This window comes from Rhinopithecus bieti, unplaced genomic scaffold (genome assembly GCF_001698545.2).
Source record: "Rhinopithecus bieti isolate Rb0 unplaced genomic scaffold, ASM169854v2 scaffold_3854, whole genome shotgun sequence".
Taxonomy (NCBI): Eukaryota; Metazoa; Chordata; class Mammalia; order Primates; family Cercopithecidae; genus Rhinopithecus; species Rhinopithecus bieti.
The window spans coordinates 1,785,894-1,805,551 of NW_016804356.1; the positions used below are offsets into that span (position 1 = coordinate 1,785,894).

The 19,658-nt window shown below is 39.2% G+C and overlaps 1 protein-coding gene across 1 annotated transcript in view; it reads right to left on the minus strand.

The window, feature by feature from the left end:
* STK39 (serine/threonine kinase 39) overlaps window positions 1-19,658 on the minus strand; it is a 304,142-nt gene that overhangs the window by 177,215 nt on the left and 107,269 nt on the right. Inside the window, 6 exon segments of the mRNA XM_017867497.1 lie at window positions 5,490-5,555; window positions 5,655-5,703; window positions 14,061-14,124; window positions 14,127-14,193; window positions 16,315-16,416; window positions 16,676-16,785. Coding sequence (XP_017722986.1) covers window positions 5,490-5,555; window positions 5,655-5,703; window positions 14,061-14,124; window positions 14,127-14,193; window positions 16,315-16,416; window positions 16,676-16,785 — 458 coding nt within the window.

The following is a 19,658-nucleotide window of genomic DNA, read 5'->3' on the forward strand; positions in this document are numbered from 1 at the left end:
CAGGCTGGAGTGCAGCGGCACGATCCTGGCTCTCTGCAACCTCTGCCTCCTGGGTTCAGGTGATTCTCCTGCTCAGCCTCCCGAGTAGCTGGGATTACAGACAAGTGTCACCACGACTGGCTAATTTTGTATTTTTAGCAAATAAAAATGTTGGCCAGGCTGGTCTTGAACTCCTGACCTCAAGGGATCCTCCCGCCTCGGCCTCCCAAAGTGCTGGGATTACAGGTGTGAGCCACTGCATCCAACCCATATGCTGGTTTTAGAAAGCCACAGAAAGCCCATGAATATGAGTGTGAGTGTGGTGCCTCAAGTATGTTATCACTAACGTAAAACTTAGACATCAGCCAACTCTGAGGGTTAAATGTTCCTGTAGAAGATGCACACAGATCATGAGACCATCATTCTCAGCAAACTGACACAGGAACAGAAAACCAAACACCGCATGTTCTCACTCATGAGTGGGAGTTGAACAATGAGAACACCTGGACACAGGGAGGGGAACATCACATAGTGGGGTGTGTAGGGGGATGGGGAACTAGGGAAGGGATAGCATTAGGAGAAATATCTAATGCAGACGATGAGTTGATGGGTGCAGTAAACCACCATGCACATGTATACCTATGTGACAAACCTGCACATTCTGCACACGTATCCCAGAACTTAAAGTATAATAATAAAAAAAAAGAGTTCATGTGAAACATGGGTAAAAACAGCAAGATACTGTCTTTAATACAAAGAAAAGGATATAATAATAACTGATTTTGATTTAAAAAAAAAAAAAGAAGATGCACACAGCCCTAAATATCTATATTCAATTTTAACCAAGCCATTGACTCCCCTCCTCACCTAGTGAACTCAGCACAGTAAAAGATGGAACACTACATGGTTAAGCTTTCAAACCCCAAAATATGGCTGGAGACAGGCCCCTCAGAAAGTCACAGGAGAGGCAGTGATGGCTACGAAGCCTTTTATTCTCATGCACGAAGACAGTGAAAAGTTAAAAAAAAAAAAAAAGTTACACAGCTGCACTTAGCTCTATTCTCACGGGTCATTATTAGCATGTTCTCATTTAGAATATATAGAGTGTCTTGAGGTCCAGGAACATCCAATCTTGTATTACCCTCTGCCACACGCCTGGAGTCAGACAGAATTGCTGTTTCACAGACAGAAAAATTAGAGCCAAAGAAAATCAAGATGATCCCTAAATAACAATGTCAGCAAAAGAACCCAGAATGGACCAAATATTCTGCCTGTAGGAAGAAAATAAATATCCTCAGTTTCTATAACTACCACACACACCAAAAAAATTGTTTTGCATAATACATTACAATCTGACCAAAGAAGCCACCATCGAACTTTTTCCTTTTTTTTTTTTTTTTTTTTTTGTTGAGACGGAGTCTTGCTCTGCCACCCCAGGCTGGAGTGCGAGTGGGCCGGATCTCAGCTCACTGCAGAGCTCCCGCCTCCCGGGTTCACTCGCCATTCTCCTGCCCCAGCCTCCGAGTAACTGGGACTACAGGTGCCGCCACCCGTACTGCCGCTAGTTTTGTTGTATTTTTTAGTAGAGACGGGGTTCAACCGTGTAGCGAACCCAGGGATGGTACTCGATCTCCTGGACGTCGTGGATCCTCCTGTCTCGGCCTCGCCAAAGTGCTGGGATTACAAGGCTTCAGCCGCCCGGCCACTTTTCCATTTTCTATGTTTTCATAATTTAGAGGAGTCAATCTGGATGAAGACAAGATCACCTACCCTCATGGAATTATGTGGATCACAACAAAAACATCACATTTTGGCCAAACATGAGTATGATGGGCCTATGCTTCTCTCCTGTTAAAGGATAGCACTGGTGGGCTCCATGGGGCTTTCTACGAACAGCCAGCCACAATACCAGCCCCTCTTCTCCTTTAAATATGAAAATTGTTCATATTAAAGAAAAATGTACCCTAAAAATTATCTCTTAATGTTGGTGACCAGAAGAGAGGAGAAGAGAATGCTGTTTATGACAGCAAATTTCTAATCAACATGGTTGCCTCCGTGCCCAAGAGCCCTGCCCACAGGCCCAGGTGTCATTTAAACACTCATGTATCAATGGACTGTCTGTTTCTCTTTGAAAAACAGCAAACTGATAAGACAAAAATCGATGGATCAACATCAACGAGTAGCCTCTGAGGAGCAATCTATACCACAGACACCAGAGCAAGATCCACTGGGAGGCGCCATAGTGAACAGGAGAATGGCTGAGATCTCAATCAAGACAGTCTAAGAACAAATAAACTAACAACTCCCCTGAATCAATTTTTAAACAAAAGTTACTTAAACACTGGAACAACCTAAGACAAGCAGAGAATCCTACAATAAAGATTTTCATTTCAGTGCACAGGGTGATTAAAATAACATTTACTTTCTAGCAGCCATGTCTGCACGAAGTTTCCCGTAAGGACGATCATGGTTGTTTACCAGAATCACAAGCCAGAGCGGGCGATGCGGGGAGACTGCCCACTATTGAAAGGAATTCTAGGAACACATGTATGCCAAGCATTCTGGGGTTCAAACGAGTGGAAAACAGTTTCAAAGGGCTTTTCCTTGGCACGTGATCATTCGGTCAGTAAACATTTGTGGGCACTTACTATGAATGAGAAACGCACCATGATCTATGCTGTCCTGGGCAGTGTATGCCAAAGAACCCACAGGTGAGGGGTGGAGTGTAGCTGATAACCCAACTGCTCATTAAAATTAGAATTATGATGGGAAAACAGCCAATATTATGAAACTAGAGAGCCAGGATAACATCAAAACAGGCCACTCCCTTTTCTCTAGGATGCTTACAGAACTAATTTGCATTCTCCCTTTACTCCTGTGTGACACTGAGCTGTGCGGCCACCTTGCATTTGAAGGGATGGATGATGGAACAAGACCTGAGGTTCATCTAAAAGCAAAGAGTAAGTAAACAGCAGAAGACATGGTTGAAAAATCACATCTCATAGAACTCTAGTTGCTTATTGTTTAAGATAGATGCAAACTGGGGTTCAGAACTCACAGCACACTAATATGTAATAAGGTTTTTTTGTTGTTTTTTGTGGTTGTTTTGAGACAGAGTCTTGCTCTGTCACCAGGCTGGAGTATAACGGCGCAATCTCGGCTCACTGCAAGCTCCGACTCCCTGGTTCAATGATTCTCCTGCCTCAGCCTCCAAAGTAGCTGGGACTACAGGTGCCAGCTACCACACCCAGCTAATTTTTGTATTTTTAGTAGAGATAGGGTTTCACCATGTTAGCCGGGATAGTCTCGATCTCCCGACCTCGTGATCCGCCTGCCTCAGCCTCCTAAAGTGCTAGGATTACAGGCAGGAGCCACCATGACTGGCGAAGTAAGTTTTTTTGTTTTTGTTTTTAAAAAAAAAAAAAAAAAAAGAAATGAAGGTTACAGCCTGAACAGATTCTTCATTTTTTCAAATTTCAAAAACCTCCAAAGGAAAGTATGGGTTACACAGTGGGAACCACAGATGGTTCGGTTTGGCTGGAGGTTAGAATGTAAGACTGGAAGTTGAAATAGTGCCATAAATTTAAGGCTAAGGATCTTGGTCTTTATTGGACAGGAACTATTTTTTAAATTTCTATTTTTTCATTTATTTGCTCTTCTGGTTGTTTTTGTTTAATTTTGGAAACCACTTTTGAGCAATTAAGTGATGTGACCAGAAAGTTAATCTCGTAGAAATGCCTAAGAAAGAACAGAAAGGAGGAATGGAGGGAGAACAGTTAGAAATTTATTTCAATTGTCCAGTTAAAAATAGTGGAGAAAAAGGTTTCAACGAAAATTGCAGAGGGAATCATAGAGAAGATGTGGAGAGCGGTTAGATGGGGAAGACAGGGTCGGGGAGGAGGGCTCACATATGGTCCCAGGGTTCTGAGGCTGGGGGGCTTGGAAAGAAATACAGAGCACAGGAAGGTTAGGCTTGGGAGGGAAGGTGGGCCACTCCCTGGAGTGATAGGGAGGCTGGCAGGCCACTCAGCAAGGAGCTGGAGTGTGAGGCCAAAGCTGCAGAGAGAAAGCGGCCTGGAAAACACCTCAGGGACCAGCTAACAGGATAGGATCACATGACACTTCCAGCAAAAGAAGTGTGGACCCAAAAATAAGAAAAAGTCCTTTGAAGACATGTACTATATAAGCTAATGGCTTTCAAACAGCGTTTTCAACTCTGGCTGACATTTTAAATACTTGATCAAAAGACCCCATGCCAGACTCCAACACTCCTGGGAATCTCCCCAGGCATCTCCTCCAGTCTTCTGATAGGAGTCCTCAAACTCCGGTGGCCTCAAACGAAAGCTTTAGGTTTTCTGCTTCCCCTTCAGATATTCCACTCTGATGGACCATCTGCTCAGTGCTCCCTGTCCCCTCAGAGACCAAGTGGGCTCATATCTCCAAAATCAACACATCAGTCCTCCCCAGCCACTGTCCAGAAACCAGCCCACCCCACAGAATTCTTCTGGTCCAGGAGAGAAGCTCAGATACCTTCACAGAGTGGGACATTTCTTAAAATCCACTTGAAAATCCGTTTAAAACAATTCTAAAGCATCAGGTAATGCATTTTCTACAGAATATTTTAGAAAAGGCAATATCTGGAATTTAACATTCAGTTATGTATACCTTGGCAAGATGAGATAAAATCCCTAAAACACATTTCTTTCCCATTTTTATTTATGGCACAGACAACACAGATTCACGTCAGCTTTCTCTGTAACTGTAAATGGGGGGAAAGAACCTCCTTTTTAAAATATGTTACTATATACATATGTTTAATTATAAATATCTAATATAATTTAAAAACCAACTAAACCAAACCAAAGGTTAAATTGTATTAGGTTTCAACCACGATGAAATCTGTAATTACAAGTAAGTCTCTGGAAAAATACATAAATAAATAAATACGTACGTACATACATATATACATACATATATACATGCCATTTTAAAAATCTAAAACCTAGAATGGAAAATTTTTCAGCTAATCACTACCATAATTTAGTTAACATAAGGTAAACTAAAAAAGGGACCATAGGTCTTTTATGAAGAAAGAATGCTATCTCACAGCTATTCAAACCATGAAAAGTTGTGCTTTTTATCTTCATCGTTACAAACTGTATCTAAAAAGTGATCATGCCTCTTCTGTAAAACCCAAAGGAAAGATGTTCAGAAATATTTTACCTCTCCGGTATTTAAACCTCATCACATCCCCTCCTTTCTGACCTTCTTAAAGCAAAGCTGATAAAGGGAAAAATGAAATCATTTGAGATTTAACTTGTTTCACACCCAAATGTATAACAACTAGCTGAGATAACGAAAAGGCAAATGCCGTTATCTGAGTAATCACTAATGAGACAGCCTCTGAATAGCATATCCTGCACATGTGGAAATGTTTTTCCAATTTTTCTATGGGTTTCATTTCCCTGGGGACTGGTTCCCACAGAGTCATGAAGGCTAATGGCACTTACCTTTTTGGCTCTTTGGGCTATGTCTGGTGTTCTTGTAAGCAGCTTCTCAATCAGGTACTCTCTGTTCTGCAAAACAAATATTCCCAACAGTTTAACATCAAATACGATACATATAAATTCACAGTGATTTCAAAATAGCTTTACTTGGGTTTTTAAGCATGTTACCTTGGCCTTCTGGAAGAATTTGCATTTTAAAAGTTCTGCTGCTGTGGGCCTGAAAGATCAATAATAAATTAGAGTTGAAACAATGACCACTTAATAAACGCACTGCCTTGATGAAACAACTTAAGAGTATTTCTGGAAGACCAATTTCAGGAATAGCAAAACTCGGAACCAAATTAATCATAGGCTGGCACCAAATTAAATTGTGCCAATTTTCAGGTTCTTTCCAAATACCTCTACTGCCAAACAGATAAACTTCTGTATATAAAGTGCTTGGGGCATAATCAATTTTCTATCCTTCATCCTTACACTTAACTAAGTGAATTCAGTGTTTCTAAAAGGTGGCAGACTGACACATCTGTGAGCTGAATTTCTATATTTATTAAGAAACCATACAAGCTACAATATGACCCTGTCAAAGAAAGCATACTCTACTGTGCTCCATGCTTCCCGAAGAGCAGCCGGTACTGCAAGGGGTTCACACATCGTGTCCATGCTCTGTTTGCCTGCTCAACAAACCTGTCTCAAGTGCATATGGACTGCTGTTTGCCAGGTGAAGGTAAATGTGATCGTGATTAATAAAATGCAAATTCATTTAGAAGCATTACTAGATGGTGTGATTATTTCCTCATGGTGTCATTCAACTTGCTTCTCTAGCCCGTATTTCCTGTAAACTCTAAGTTAGGTCTGAAGGTTTGAGGAGATTTAATTAAGCATTTGGGGGAAGAATACTTCACAGATGATGGCACACACTTCTTACAGCAGCACCTCAGAGGCAGGTCCTGTTAGGTCACTCCACTGCTGTTAGTGATGCTAAATTTAACCATCAGTCCCCCCAGGCACCAAATCTCTCCATTGCAAAGGTCGTGTTTTCCCCCACTGCAATTAGCAAGTGTTCTGTTGGGTAATACTTTGACATTTTATGAAGATCCTGTTCCTGAAAACCTTTCTGCTAAGTGTGTTCATATCTTTGCCTTCAATAATTATTTCATAGGAAGTAGCAGAATACTGAGTTCCTACTTCTATCTTCCTTGTTTACTGACTGACATTCTTACACAATGAATAGTTTCCTTCATCAATAGTTCCTTCTAAAAACGCAGCCATGAGAAAGAATCAAATAACTAGAGGGTAGGGTGCTGAGCAAGACGACCGGTCTGATCTCTTTCAGGGAGATTGAAGGAATTGTTCTAGACTCAACAGACTTTACAAAACATTAAAACTGAACGCAACACACAGCCCTGGACTGGATTCTGGGCGTGAGAAAGAAGCTGCAGAAGCTACAAAGGACATTTGGGAATAATTAGAGATGTGTGAATATGCTAAATATTAGATAATTTTAGGAACGTACTCTTCATTTTCTTAGGTGTGGAAAAGTACTGTGGTTGTGTAGGAACATGTCCTTGTTTATAAGAAATCCAAGCTAAAGTATTAAGTCTCTTACTTTCAGAATTCAGCAAATAAAACATAAATATCACAATTATAGAAAATGTTAATAAGTGTTTAATCTAGGTGACGGTATAGAAGTAAACAATGCACTACTTTTTCATCTTTTCCATATATTTTAAGTGTTTCATAATAAGATAATGGGAGAGAAAGCAGGAGGGATGCATTATTGAATATCATTAGGTATTATCTTAGGCAACAATTACCAAACGCACAAATAATATTATAGCAGGGGGTGGGGTGGGGCCAGTTTAAAAGGAATCCTCATGCTTGAAACAATTGGAAACTGCTGCTTTGAAATCAGGAAGCTCCACTAAAATATTCCCAGGGATCAAACCCAAGCATAGAAAGAATTAGAAAACGTCATCAAGTGCATCAGTACGCAAACTGTGTAAGTCTACAGGAGCCCCAGAAACTATTTCTGTGCAAAGAAATTTTCTGTGTAAATCATTACTTCTTTTTTCCTCGGATTCAAGTGGAGCACTGGTTGCAGGTAGGTATCTGACAAAGAACCCTGGATCTCCATATCTACCAGCTAATTGCTTTGAGTAACTAAGGGTCTAAACACAGGTAGGCCATGAATCTGCACCTGTTAAACAAGCCTTAGAACTAAACACTATAGCATAACTCTTTCACATGATTCAACTTTGGTTGTTATTTTAATGTATACTTTTCCTGATCACCAGCAGATGTTTTTGCCTCTAGCTACTCCAAATTCATCCTTTCATTCTCTCAGTAAATATTTACTAAGCACCCACAGTTTGTCAGGCATTATGCTAGGTGGTAGGCATACTACAGTGAAGATGGCAGACATAAATAATACCTCCAACAAGTCACAATCTAGCAGGTAAGAGCAGAGTGTGCTGCTCGACGGCAAGAGGGGCAGCAGCACATTCAAATACCTTGGAGGAAGGAGAAGGGCTCCTGAGGGAACATGTAGTAGAACCACTTTACAGTGGACTCCGAAATGGACCAAAATATCATGTTTGGGAACCTCACAACATGAAACAACATTTTTAAAACTAAGAAGCATACAAAATAACTTGGATTTAATTTTTTAAATGTGAAAAGAACCCTATGAAAATCACAATGATGAAAAATACTCAAGGCCACTGTTCTGTTCGAAGCCCTCATCATCTCTGGCTAATAGAGTTAAATAAAACAGCCCCCCCCAGCTAGTGGCTCACTACTTCTCCCTTGCTACTTCCAACCCATCATCCATCATCCCCATTGCTTCCCAAAGTAGCATCTTAAAAAAAAAAAATCTGATCCTCTTTTACCTACCCTGATGCATTTCAGTGGCCTGAGACAGAAGCAAGTCTTCTAGGCCCTGACTCCTCCATCCTCATCTCCCCACACCCCCAAGAGATGCCACCCTTCAACTGCAACGATGTTCTCACTCATCTCTTGCTCTTTCGTGATAACGCACACACTGCTTTTCTTGCTTCCAAATTTTCCATAACCAACTGGCACACCCTCGCTCATCAGTCAAGAGCCAATTTAAATGTCATCTTCAAAGATACCTCTCCTAGCTCCTGCAAGTAGAAGGCACTGCTCCCTAACTGGCACTCATGCTCCATGCTACCCACATTCCCATCATGTATTTATCTGTTCCTATGTCTCCCCGCTTCACTCCACTAAGATACGAGTCCTTCCAAGGCAGGGACCTCATAGGATTCCTTTGTATGTTTCCAATACCTAGCACAGAACAGAAACTACTAAAGCTCAATTTGATACTATAATCAAATATGAGGGAAAGTGATGCTGCTACACATTTGGACACAGCACTACAACTCCTGGAGCTAGATTCAGTTAGCACCAAAATCTAAGCATCTGTTCAATATAGTGGGGAACAGGAGAAAGACTTAATAAAAATGAGACTCGCGCTAGCAAAAAAAAGAGGACAGAGGAAATGCCAACGTAAGGAAGCAAAGTGCCTCCCTGTCTCCTCTGCACCATACCCCCACCAAAAATCCTCCTCCCCACACATGAAGGGTCAATGTAGGATGATGTAGAGAGACAGCTGGGAAGTACCAAGGATACCTTGAGATACAAGGCTGGGAAAATACTTCGCCTTCTCCAGCAAGGTCATTGCCATGGTAACCAACAATGTAAAAGGGAAAAGCATGCTGCAAAGGAAACTCCTTGCTCTGCACTCCACTCAACTCTCAGCCTTCATCAGTAAGTACAAAAACACAATCAGGTAACAAAATAGAATTGGTTTAAACAACCTGCCTTCTTTTTTTATAGGCTTGTTAAGTAACAGGTAATTCCCACTTTACACAGAGAATAACTAAACAGCAGATCAGAGGTTTCTCTTTGCTCAAATCAGCTTAAGTGTTTATCGCTTTGGGATAAACTGGAAGAAATTAAGAAAATGACAGAGGGGCCAGGCACGGTGGCTCACACCTGTAATCCCAGCACTTTGGGAGGCTGGATCACTTGAGGTCAGGAGGTCAAGACCAGCCTGGCCAACATGGTGAAACCCCATCTCAATTAAAAATACAAAAATAAGCCGGGTGTGATGGCGGGTGCATGTAATCCCAGATACTCAGGAGGCTGAGGCAGGAGAATCACTAGAACCCAGGAGACAGAGGTTGCAGTGAGCCCAGATCATCACACCATTCCATTCCAGCCTGGGTGACAAAGCAAGACTGTTGCCAAAAAAAAAAAAAAAAAAAAAAAAAGAAAAGAAAGAAAGAAAATGACAGAGGGAAGACAGTGATAGACAGTGTGAGAAAAGCAGAGGTGCCTGCTGCCCATTTGACTTCAGGGTTTTTTGTTTTTTATTTTCCTCATTTATCTATTTTTATTTTATGCCATAGTGACTACCAATGCCTGGCTAATGTGGAACCACCAGCGCCACCTACCTTTTAGCTGAGTACTACAGGAGAAAATTCTGCAAGCACAGTCACATCTTACACGGCCACTAGCAAACATCAAACAATTCAGCACAATGTAAGTACCAACAGTTTCATGAGAAATGCTAAAATGTTACCAGTAACCAAACTAACAGTCCAGCCTTTGAATGATTATTCAATTTTAAATCCTTAAAAACAATGCAGCAGTCTGCAAGTAACAACATTCTCAGAAGAAAATCTCTTAAAGTATTCAGCTAATACATATGGATGAACCAAAGTCCACTGAGACTTAAAATAATTTTCAAAAGACTCTAGATGAATATGATATAGTTTAAATAGTTCTAACAATTTGCATCAATAAGTTCCAACAGCCCTTTGACCTCAAGCAGAGCTGCTTTCCTCCCCACACCACTCCCCACAAAAGAAATATTCAAGTCATATTCCTTTCTTAAGGATTTATCAATGCAACATCATCCCCCTTGTTGCTAAAAAAAAAAAAAAAAAAAGTTGGTTCTTTTTACAGTTGCTAGCCACACAAAGCCTGTAGTCTACAAGATTAAGGTTCTTTTATTTTTAAGAAACAGCAAGATGTTCTGGTATGCAAATATAAGCAACTCTCTGTCTACGCCGATGCAGAACACAGGCTCAGACGAACCAAAGGGCTGCAACACCCCAGCTCTCTTTCATGAGGAAAGTCCCATGAGCTCTCAAGGTTGACAAAAAAACACAGCCTACTCTCAGCAGCCTGACAGTTGATGCCTATGAGTGAATCTGTACTGGTCACTGTTTTCTCGCAATATTTTTTCACTTACTGCTCGTAAGGTACTCGGCAATACCAGGGCTTTGGCACAAGTAAACTGCTTTCAGATTACAGGTAGATGATCTACATTTAGGCAACAGAAATAATAAAAACTGGCAAAAATTTTGCATTCACTCTTCAACCTACTCAAATCTGATTTCTGTTTATTAAACACTCTTCAATGGGTCCAAATCACCCACAAATTGCAAGCTCCCAATCATCTCTAGTTGTTCAAGAAATGGTACTGAGCATATAACACAGACCAGACAACGGATATAAAGATAAGCAGCATTTATAAGTTCTCCTAAAAAACTTACAAACTTTTGAGGAATTGGGGTGTGTAAATCAATAAGAGTACACAGTGTAGTAAGTGCTACAAAAGATATATTTTCGATATACTGTAGTTATTAGATAAAAGTTTCAACAACTCCACTTGGTCAGGAAAAAAAAGGCAAATAATGAATGGCAGTCTTAACCTCATGAGTACTTAGAGACTCCCTGGGCACGGCGCTATGTGTTTGAAGTGCATTCTCTCTTCCCATCCTCATAGCAATCCTATGAAGTGGGTATTTTAAGGCCCATTGTACAGACAAGAAAGCTAAGTCATACGGATCTTGATAGAGTAGAGCCAGGAATCCCACCCACAGGTACCTAACTTTAGGAAGATGTGGCATCTGAATCAAGCATAAAAAGAGGGATAGAAAGGGGACAGAGGAAGGGCAACAACTCTTGAATGACAAAAGCAAAGGTAGAAAATATTCCTAGTTTCTTTTATTATTGTGCAAGAATTCAAGGTTTACTTACCAAATTAGTCATGGATTCACATGTTGAAATTGCAACCTATCTAAAAAGTAATTCAACAATGTTGCTTTTTTCCATTCTTACAGGTAATAGATTTTTGCCCGCCCCCCCACCGCCAAACTCAACCTATGTGTCTTTTCATTGTAAGAAAGAGATACCTGGGAAGGTGATGTGCCACTAATAGTCTACAGCTGTTTGGTAAGAACAAATTGCACAATAGTGAGAACAGATTAAGTTATAGAGAAAATATCTAAAAGAAGACCTTAAACGATTAATGCTTTGTACATCAACAGTGTTTTTAAGAGAGTAGTCTCTGAATGAAAGATTTGAAGATTTTGAACATATGGTATACGACTCTCCTCTAAAGGATATATATATATATATATTTTTTTTTTTTGGTGGAGTAGAAGGAACCTGATATTTAAACTCATATAATGAATAAAATCCGGAAAGACTTTCAAGATTATTAAGAAATAAAAATGGGCTGAGTGCGGTGGCTCACGCCTATAATCCCAGCACATTGGGAGGCCGAGGCAGGCAAATCACGAGGTCAGGAGATGGAGACCATCTTGGCCAATATGGTGAAACCCTGTCTCTACTAAAATACAAAAAAATTAGCCAGGCGTGGAGGCGTGGAGGCGTGTGCCTACAGTCCCAGCTACTTGGGAGGGTGAGGCAGGGGAATCACTTGAACCCAGGAGACGGAGGCTGCAGTGAGCCAAGATCACGTCACTGCACTCTATCCTGGTGATAGAGCAAGACTCCGTCTCAAAAAAAAAAAAAGAAAAGAAAAGAAAAAAAGAAAAGAAATAAAAACGTTTTGTTAAATATAATGTATGTCAATCTAATTTGTTTTGACCAAATCACATACAAATCTCCTAAAGAAATATACTATTATATCATTAAGTACACTAACAATCCTACCTAAAGAACAATTTTCTTAAAAAGCTGGAATTGTGTGACATTACAAATCACAACCACTAGGTGGAATCTCAATTACTGTCGTTCAAGAATCAGGAAGACCATCAGTAATAATCCAGTACTAACTGGAAAGATAAGAACTTCTCCTGCTGGGCTATGAAGGATCAAATTCTGTTTTCTTGAAGATGTCAAAAAATTTTACTGAAGATGACACCAAATTCAAGGGGAAGATAAGCAAATGTTGGAAAACAAAATTAGAGTCTAAGAGCATTTCACCCAAATGGAGGTTGAAAAAATAATCTCAATGAAAGATCAAAAAATGTTGGAAGAAAAACAAGTCCTACAAATCAAATATAAATGACAAATGAGATGTTTACGTAGAAATAGTACATAGGTATGACAAAATAATCATCCCTTTTACAATAAATAATTCAAGATGGCTAATAGCAGTCTTCATTCCTGGCAGCATGAGAAAAGTGACTGATAAGGAAAAAATTCAAGGCAAATTCAGTAAATGTAAAGGAATGAAGTGAGCAGCTACAAAGAATGGGTACAATTATGGAAACTGTGTTTAATCTAGAGAAGGCTTGCCTACTCAAACAGTAAGTTACTGTGTAAAGGCTTAACAAGTTTCATAAAAATTTAAGATCAAAATAAAGGAATCACTTCTAAAAGAAGAGTCCTTCCCTGAAAAAGAAGTTTCAGAAGAGAGGTCAGTTATCACATTTTAAAATAAAAGGAACAAATTGGATCCTCAGGTAGATTAGGATAGACAGGAACTTCTCAGAGGCCTCTCGTGGTCTGTGCTAGGATAACGCCACACACAACCACGTACCCGCAAAGGGACCTTACCTAGGCAAGGCCGTTCACATAATTAACAATCTCCTCTAGGTGACAAAGAACAGAGGGCTCCATGATCACTAACCAGGATATTTCAAAGTCACAGAAATTAAGAAGGAAGCAAGGAAATCAGAAAGCAGACACAGTACAGTGCAGGGCAATAACCCAAGAATAAATAGGAAACACTAATGTTAATTTAAAGCCATTTGCTTCTGTTTACATGGTTAATCTTTTTAAGGTAAAAAAAAATCTCCTCCATCTTCTTTACTGATAATCTTTTAAACAGCACCAACAACTTGTTCTGCAACTAACAGGAAGCTCATGTAAAATTCAATAGCTCTGCCTAGTTTAGACTGGAGCTAGCAGGATATTCAAATCCTGAGAGGTCAGCTCAACCTACACAGTGCAAAATATCAGCTCAGCTTCTGAATGCAGCACTGCCAGTTTCTTTTGATTTCTGTTTTACTTCATTTCCTTTGATGACAGAGCCCACACCTAACAAGCACAGTGAATCTTATTAACGCCACAATTCTTCCTCTGCCTCTCCTTCATTCTTCACCCACTTCTTTCCCCCTTGGACCCACACTGTCTTCCACTAACAAGCTGGAAATCTGGGGACCAGAGCAGGGTTTCCCAGACAAGAAATACCTTTCCGGTGTCCTCATAAAGCCTTTCCCCATCTACAAACAAAGCTTTGTCATGGCTCAAACCAGGTCATTAACTCATCCACTAAGTTTCACTTACCTTTTGGAAGGATCTTTCTGAAGACACAGTGAAAGTAATTTTCTAAAGGACTTGCCGTACTTTTCATCATTTCTTTATCCTCTACCCCTGTTTCCAAAGTGGGTGGATCATTTTGCAAAGTCAACATTAACACCTGCAGCAGAAACACACATGAAGACAGAATCTCAGTACAGCAATTGCTACAATCTAGTTTTGAATTTTTCATAGAAGTGTAAAAAACCATCCTTGATTAGATACAAAGTGCTTTCCCATGATTTTAACTTTGCAGAAACTGTGTATTGAAAGCATTCATTGCCACTGCAAATCTGTTCATGCCCCCTTTAACCCTTTTGTTATTCCATTGACAGAATTTACAAAATTTGCTCTATGTGTTAAGAATGATCCCAGACAGAGCTTTCTGGGAACTGGCTCATGTGCCGCCTCAAGGAGCACGTAGCTCCAGCACAGGCTGGTTGGGAAAGCGGGTGGAGGAGAGAGAGGGCCAGAGAGGCATGACTGTTCATGTGTACAGGTCATTCATAAGTAAGGAACTGCCTGTACTCAAGGCTTCTGTAACACATTACTGGCCCTAAAAATAAAACCACAACATCCCAGGAGGTAACATGATTTCCTTTAAAAAAAGAGAGAGAGAAAACATACAGAAAATTGCTAAAAGACTTGGCAAAGCTGAGAGCAAGACACTGAAGGATAGCCAGAATATAACTGAGTGGCTAAAAACTGTCATCAAATCCAAAGTCCTTGCTGCTTTTGGAGGGGGACAAAACAAAATAAAATACAACTTTAAATCAAAAGGTAAAAATTCCACTCTTTCATATTAACTTCAAAATTATTTGCTTTAAAAAAAAAAACATGGAAGGTGTAGAAAACTACTAGCCTGTACGATGAATAAACCTCATTAATGCATAATTCAGCCTTAATTTATGCAAATGCTATACATGTCAAGCCTCTTTTCAAACACTTTCAGATGTGTGAATAGCTGAAGTGTGAAAGTGACAGCTTATTGTTTGTGGAGGATAAAAGCCCACAGGAGAAAGTAGGGGACTGGGAACTCTGAAGAAAAGTCCTAGAGGACTTCAGGCTGGCAGTGCGACTTTGAATTCAGGTGGGAAACACTAAGAAGAGGCGAAAGAAAGAAAATGAAGAAAGAAAAACTGAATGAAAGAAAAAATCCTTCAGCGTTACTTCAGTGCTTTTTCTCCAAAAGGTCACTTCAATTGTTTATACTTCAATTTTAAATTTTCTGCTAGCAAAATCCGGTATATGTATCCACACACACATATACACTAAAATCCTAACTATGTTAAATATATATACATATATATATATACATATATATATACACATATATACATATATACATATATATACATATATATATAGAAAACAATAAAATGAATTACACTAAAACCTTAGTAGAGATTGTCTGTGGTTGATGAGATTACAGATGATTGTTTTTCTTCTTTAGTCTGACTTGCACATCCAAACTTCCTACAATATGAGTATATTACTTCTTTTAATCAGTAAAACTCACTTTTTATTCTTGGGTTTTAAAATAAATCCTCCCAAATTTTCCAATAACCATGAAACAATCATAGACCATACTCTATGTAAAACAGCATTATAATTTCACTAAACTATTTCAGCCTCAAAACAAAATCCAGTTGGGTAAATTAGCCCTGATACCACTATCTCAGAACTAAGAACAATAATGAGGTATAAGCCAGTTAAAAGAACAGCAGAAACGTGAAAATAGCATCCTAAAAACACTGTGGCTCTCTTACATCAGATGAATTGCCAACATTACACTATGAGAGCAGGGGTAAAAATGTTGTAGTCCGCTTAAAAGCAAAAAAAAAAAAAAAAAAAAAAAAGCCCTGAAAATCTGGGAAATCCATTTGCAGAGATGACATCACCATAATCTATTTTGAGATTTTCTTTGGGAACCTAGTGTTGTTCTGCTATCAAAAGAGCAATGACCAGCATTTGTCATAGCTATCAACCTCCATCGACCAATCTGATCACATTATTTTCTCAACTCTGTGCTGAGACTATAAAGCAAGCTTCAAAGCTGGGAATTATGCTACTTTTGTCCTATTCTGTCCACTGAGAAAATCAGACAATGTTCAACTTGGCTGCGTTCCTCCATTAATTCTCCTTGGGCCTAAGAGAAGGATGAAGATGTTGAAGAGAATTAGAAAACTGATTCCATCCAATCACATTTCAACCCCGACATAGTATTTCCAATTGTAATTACTTTCATGGGAGGATATTTGTGATAAGGCGCTGCTCCTGTTGCTAATTCAATGGCAGTTATTCCAAAACTCCACATGTCAGCCTTGAAGTCATAGCCTCTCACCTAAGAAAGAAAGCAGGAAAAAAAAAACACAATCATACAGAGGCATGTTACACATCATCAAGTCCATATCATGTCAGAAATCCACAGCTGTTGATGTATAACTTTTATATTAGTTTGCTAATTAACTAGGAATCAAGAATTAAATCTTAGTTACATGATGCATTCTACTAAAATGCTAGATACAAATGAAATGTTAGTGTATTAATGATCTGTACGATTGTACTGTGTCCATCAAAAAGTCACTTTATTTTTTTTTTACCTGTTCCATGACTTCAGGGGCCATCCAACATGGGGTGCCAACGAATGTTTTTCTTACTTTATTTCGGGTAACATCACCCCCTGTTGCTAGGAACGCACTTACCCCAAAATCTGAAAGGGGAAAAAAATCACCTTTATTTTATGTAAGACATTATTGCTTATAAATTGTGATTTTTTTGAGCATGTCTCTTCTTTATGAGCTTTACAGTGGTGATGAACTGTTCTGAACATGTCTACGGCGCTCTCTCAGGAAAAAAAAGGCAGATCTGCCCTCTGTCATCCCCTACACCTTGGGGAACACCATCACTGGTAATGGGCCACAAGCCCGCCAGTCCAAAAGCTTCGTATACCGAATTAAATATAAAGGGTCTTATATAAAGCCAACATGTCCGAGTTTGTCTGTATGCAAAAAACCTTAGCCAGCAAAGACTGATTTTCTGGACAATTTTCTTAAGTACAGATGAAATGGATTGTAGAAGTAAATAATATTTTTCTAAACACTCATTACATACTAGAAGTTAATTTTATGAGAAGATGAATTAATTAGGCATATTGTACAGGTTGAGCATCCCGAAATGCTTGCGACCAGAAATGTTTTAGATTTTGGATTTTTTCTCATTTGAAAATACTTGCATTATATACTAAGTTAGTTAAGTGCCCTCATTCAAAAACCAGAAATCTGAAATGTCCCAATGAACATTTCCTTTGAATGTCACCTCACATTCAAAAAGTTTCAGAATTTGGAGCATTTGGGATTTCAAATTTTCTGATTTAGGGATACTCAACTTATACATACATACGGCCACATGTGCAAAAATTCTATTTGTATATACAGTACAGAAGGGAATGCCTGGCAATTATTAATGCACTATTCTTGCTTTCATTTTTACACAATGGTTAAAAGTAGTTAATAAGTTAAAGTACCAATTACTGAAGACTAGTGTACCTATCAATGACAGCCAGGTCAAGGACTGCTTGATAGTGAGCTGGTGGGTAGTAATAAAAACAGGTAGTCAACACCTCAAAACACCACAGCGCACTGTGCAGTCTGAGCCCCTGCAAATCGTTCTCATATACTTTTCCTTTGCTGGTCCCCTTTGTTGGCTATCAGGGTGACAGCAATTACCAAAAAACAACCTCAAGTACAAACCAAGGTCAAAATGTATTAGCATTTGCTATAGGCCTATAAGGTTAGCTTATGCAATTATGACTTAATAACATTGTAACCAGTTTCCTGAGTAGAAATATATTGAATGTTGCCTTTTATTTATATTTAAATTTACTGGTACTCCCAACAGGATTTCAATTACAAATAAAAGAAATGAAAATTGACAAATGGAGTCTTTGTTCCAACTGCTACTCTCATGTTCATATTGAATAAAAGTATATATTTTTAAACTGCTATATAATTTAATATGCATATATGTTTCCAATTCTAAAGCCCTTTTAATTCTTATACTGCAGCCAGAACACTGAAGTCTTATGAAAAGAAATCTCTGTAACCAGTCAGTCTCCTGTGGGTGGGAGAAGATACAATTAATTCTCTTAGAGAAGAGTTAGGTGAATGAAAATATTTGTAAGCATCTGCTATATCTGCTGGAAAAAATATATATATGATAAAGCTTTTAAAGCTACTAATTTCAACTTAGTTTGTATTTCTAAAAGAAGTTCAATGATGAATCCAACATTTCATTTTATTAAAATGATTGTATGATAATATGAAATAAATACATATCATCTATAAATCAAGGATACAGGTAAAGGCTGCTTTAAGGAAAAATTGATTCTTTTAAATGCAATTGAAGCAACTCTGTGCCCTAATGTCTCTTCCTAAAAGACATAATCCAGGTAAAAATCCATAGTTAACGTTAGATATATTTTCACTTCCTTAAAAATACTACCTGCTTACATTACACATTTTAAAAGGTTAGAGAAACAGCTGAAAAAGATGTATAGTAGCAATTTATTACTGACAATACCCTTTCAATATATCTGTCATGATTCATATATTTATTCAGAGCCTCCACTTTGAACACTCACTTTAAAGTCTCAAACAGATGGTTAAATGTCTTTAAAACTCAGAACAAAAAATTCAGGAGCAGAAAACACCAATCCTAACATCTACTCCCTCTATGACTACAGAAAAAATACACAATTTGCTCCTATGTATGGCTGATGTGTATATAGACTGTATGCACTCAAGTAACAGAACATTTTGAGCAAAGTACATAGTGTGCTTATGTTATATAAACAAAAAATTGGTATATTCTGTTGAGATAGCTTGCATATGACAGTTAGAAAGAGGTGGCAGAACAGTAACAGTGAAAAGCCGTCCTTGTTTCCTAAAGGGTACATCTATACAGCCAAAGGGAATGGAGCCAGATTCACTTGGGTCCAAAACCATGGGCATTTCTCCGGCAACACGGAATCAAAGGCTACACATAAGGTTAGCCAGTCCATCTCCTGACTCCAGGAATAACTGAAGGATATGAGTAAAAGCTACTTTAAGAAAAACAACAACAACAACAACAAAGAATGCTGTCATCCTAATAACAAAAAGGCTCTAACACCTTCTGAATCCATCCACTTCTTTGCTTCTCCACAGCCACTGCCTTCATTTAATCCACCGTTACTTCTTGCCAAGACTTCTGCGGCAGCCTCCTAAGTTCCCATCTCCCTTCTTTCCCCAGATCCAGGCTCCACCGACCAGGCCTTTCTATGTCACAGGACTGAGCCCTCCTTAAAAGTCTTTCAGGCTGGGCGCGGTGGCTCACACCTGTAACCCCAGCACTTTGGGAGGCAAGACAGGTGGATCACGAAGTTAGGAGTTCGAGATCATCCTGGCCAACATGATGAAACCCCATCTCTACTAAAAAACACAAAAAATTAGCTGGGCATGGTGGCACATGCTTGTAGTCCCAGCAACTCTAGAGGCTGAGGCAGGGAAACCGCCTGAACCCAGGAGGCGGAGGTTGCAGTGAGCT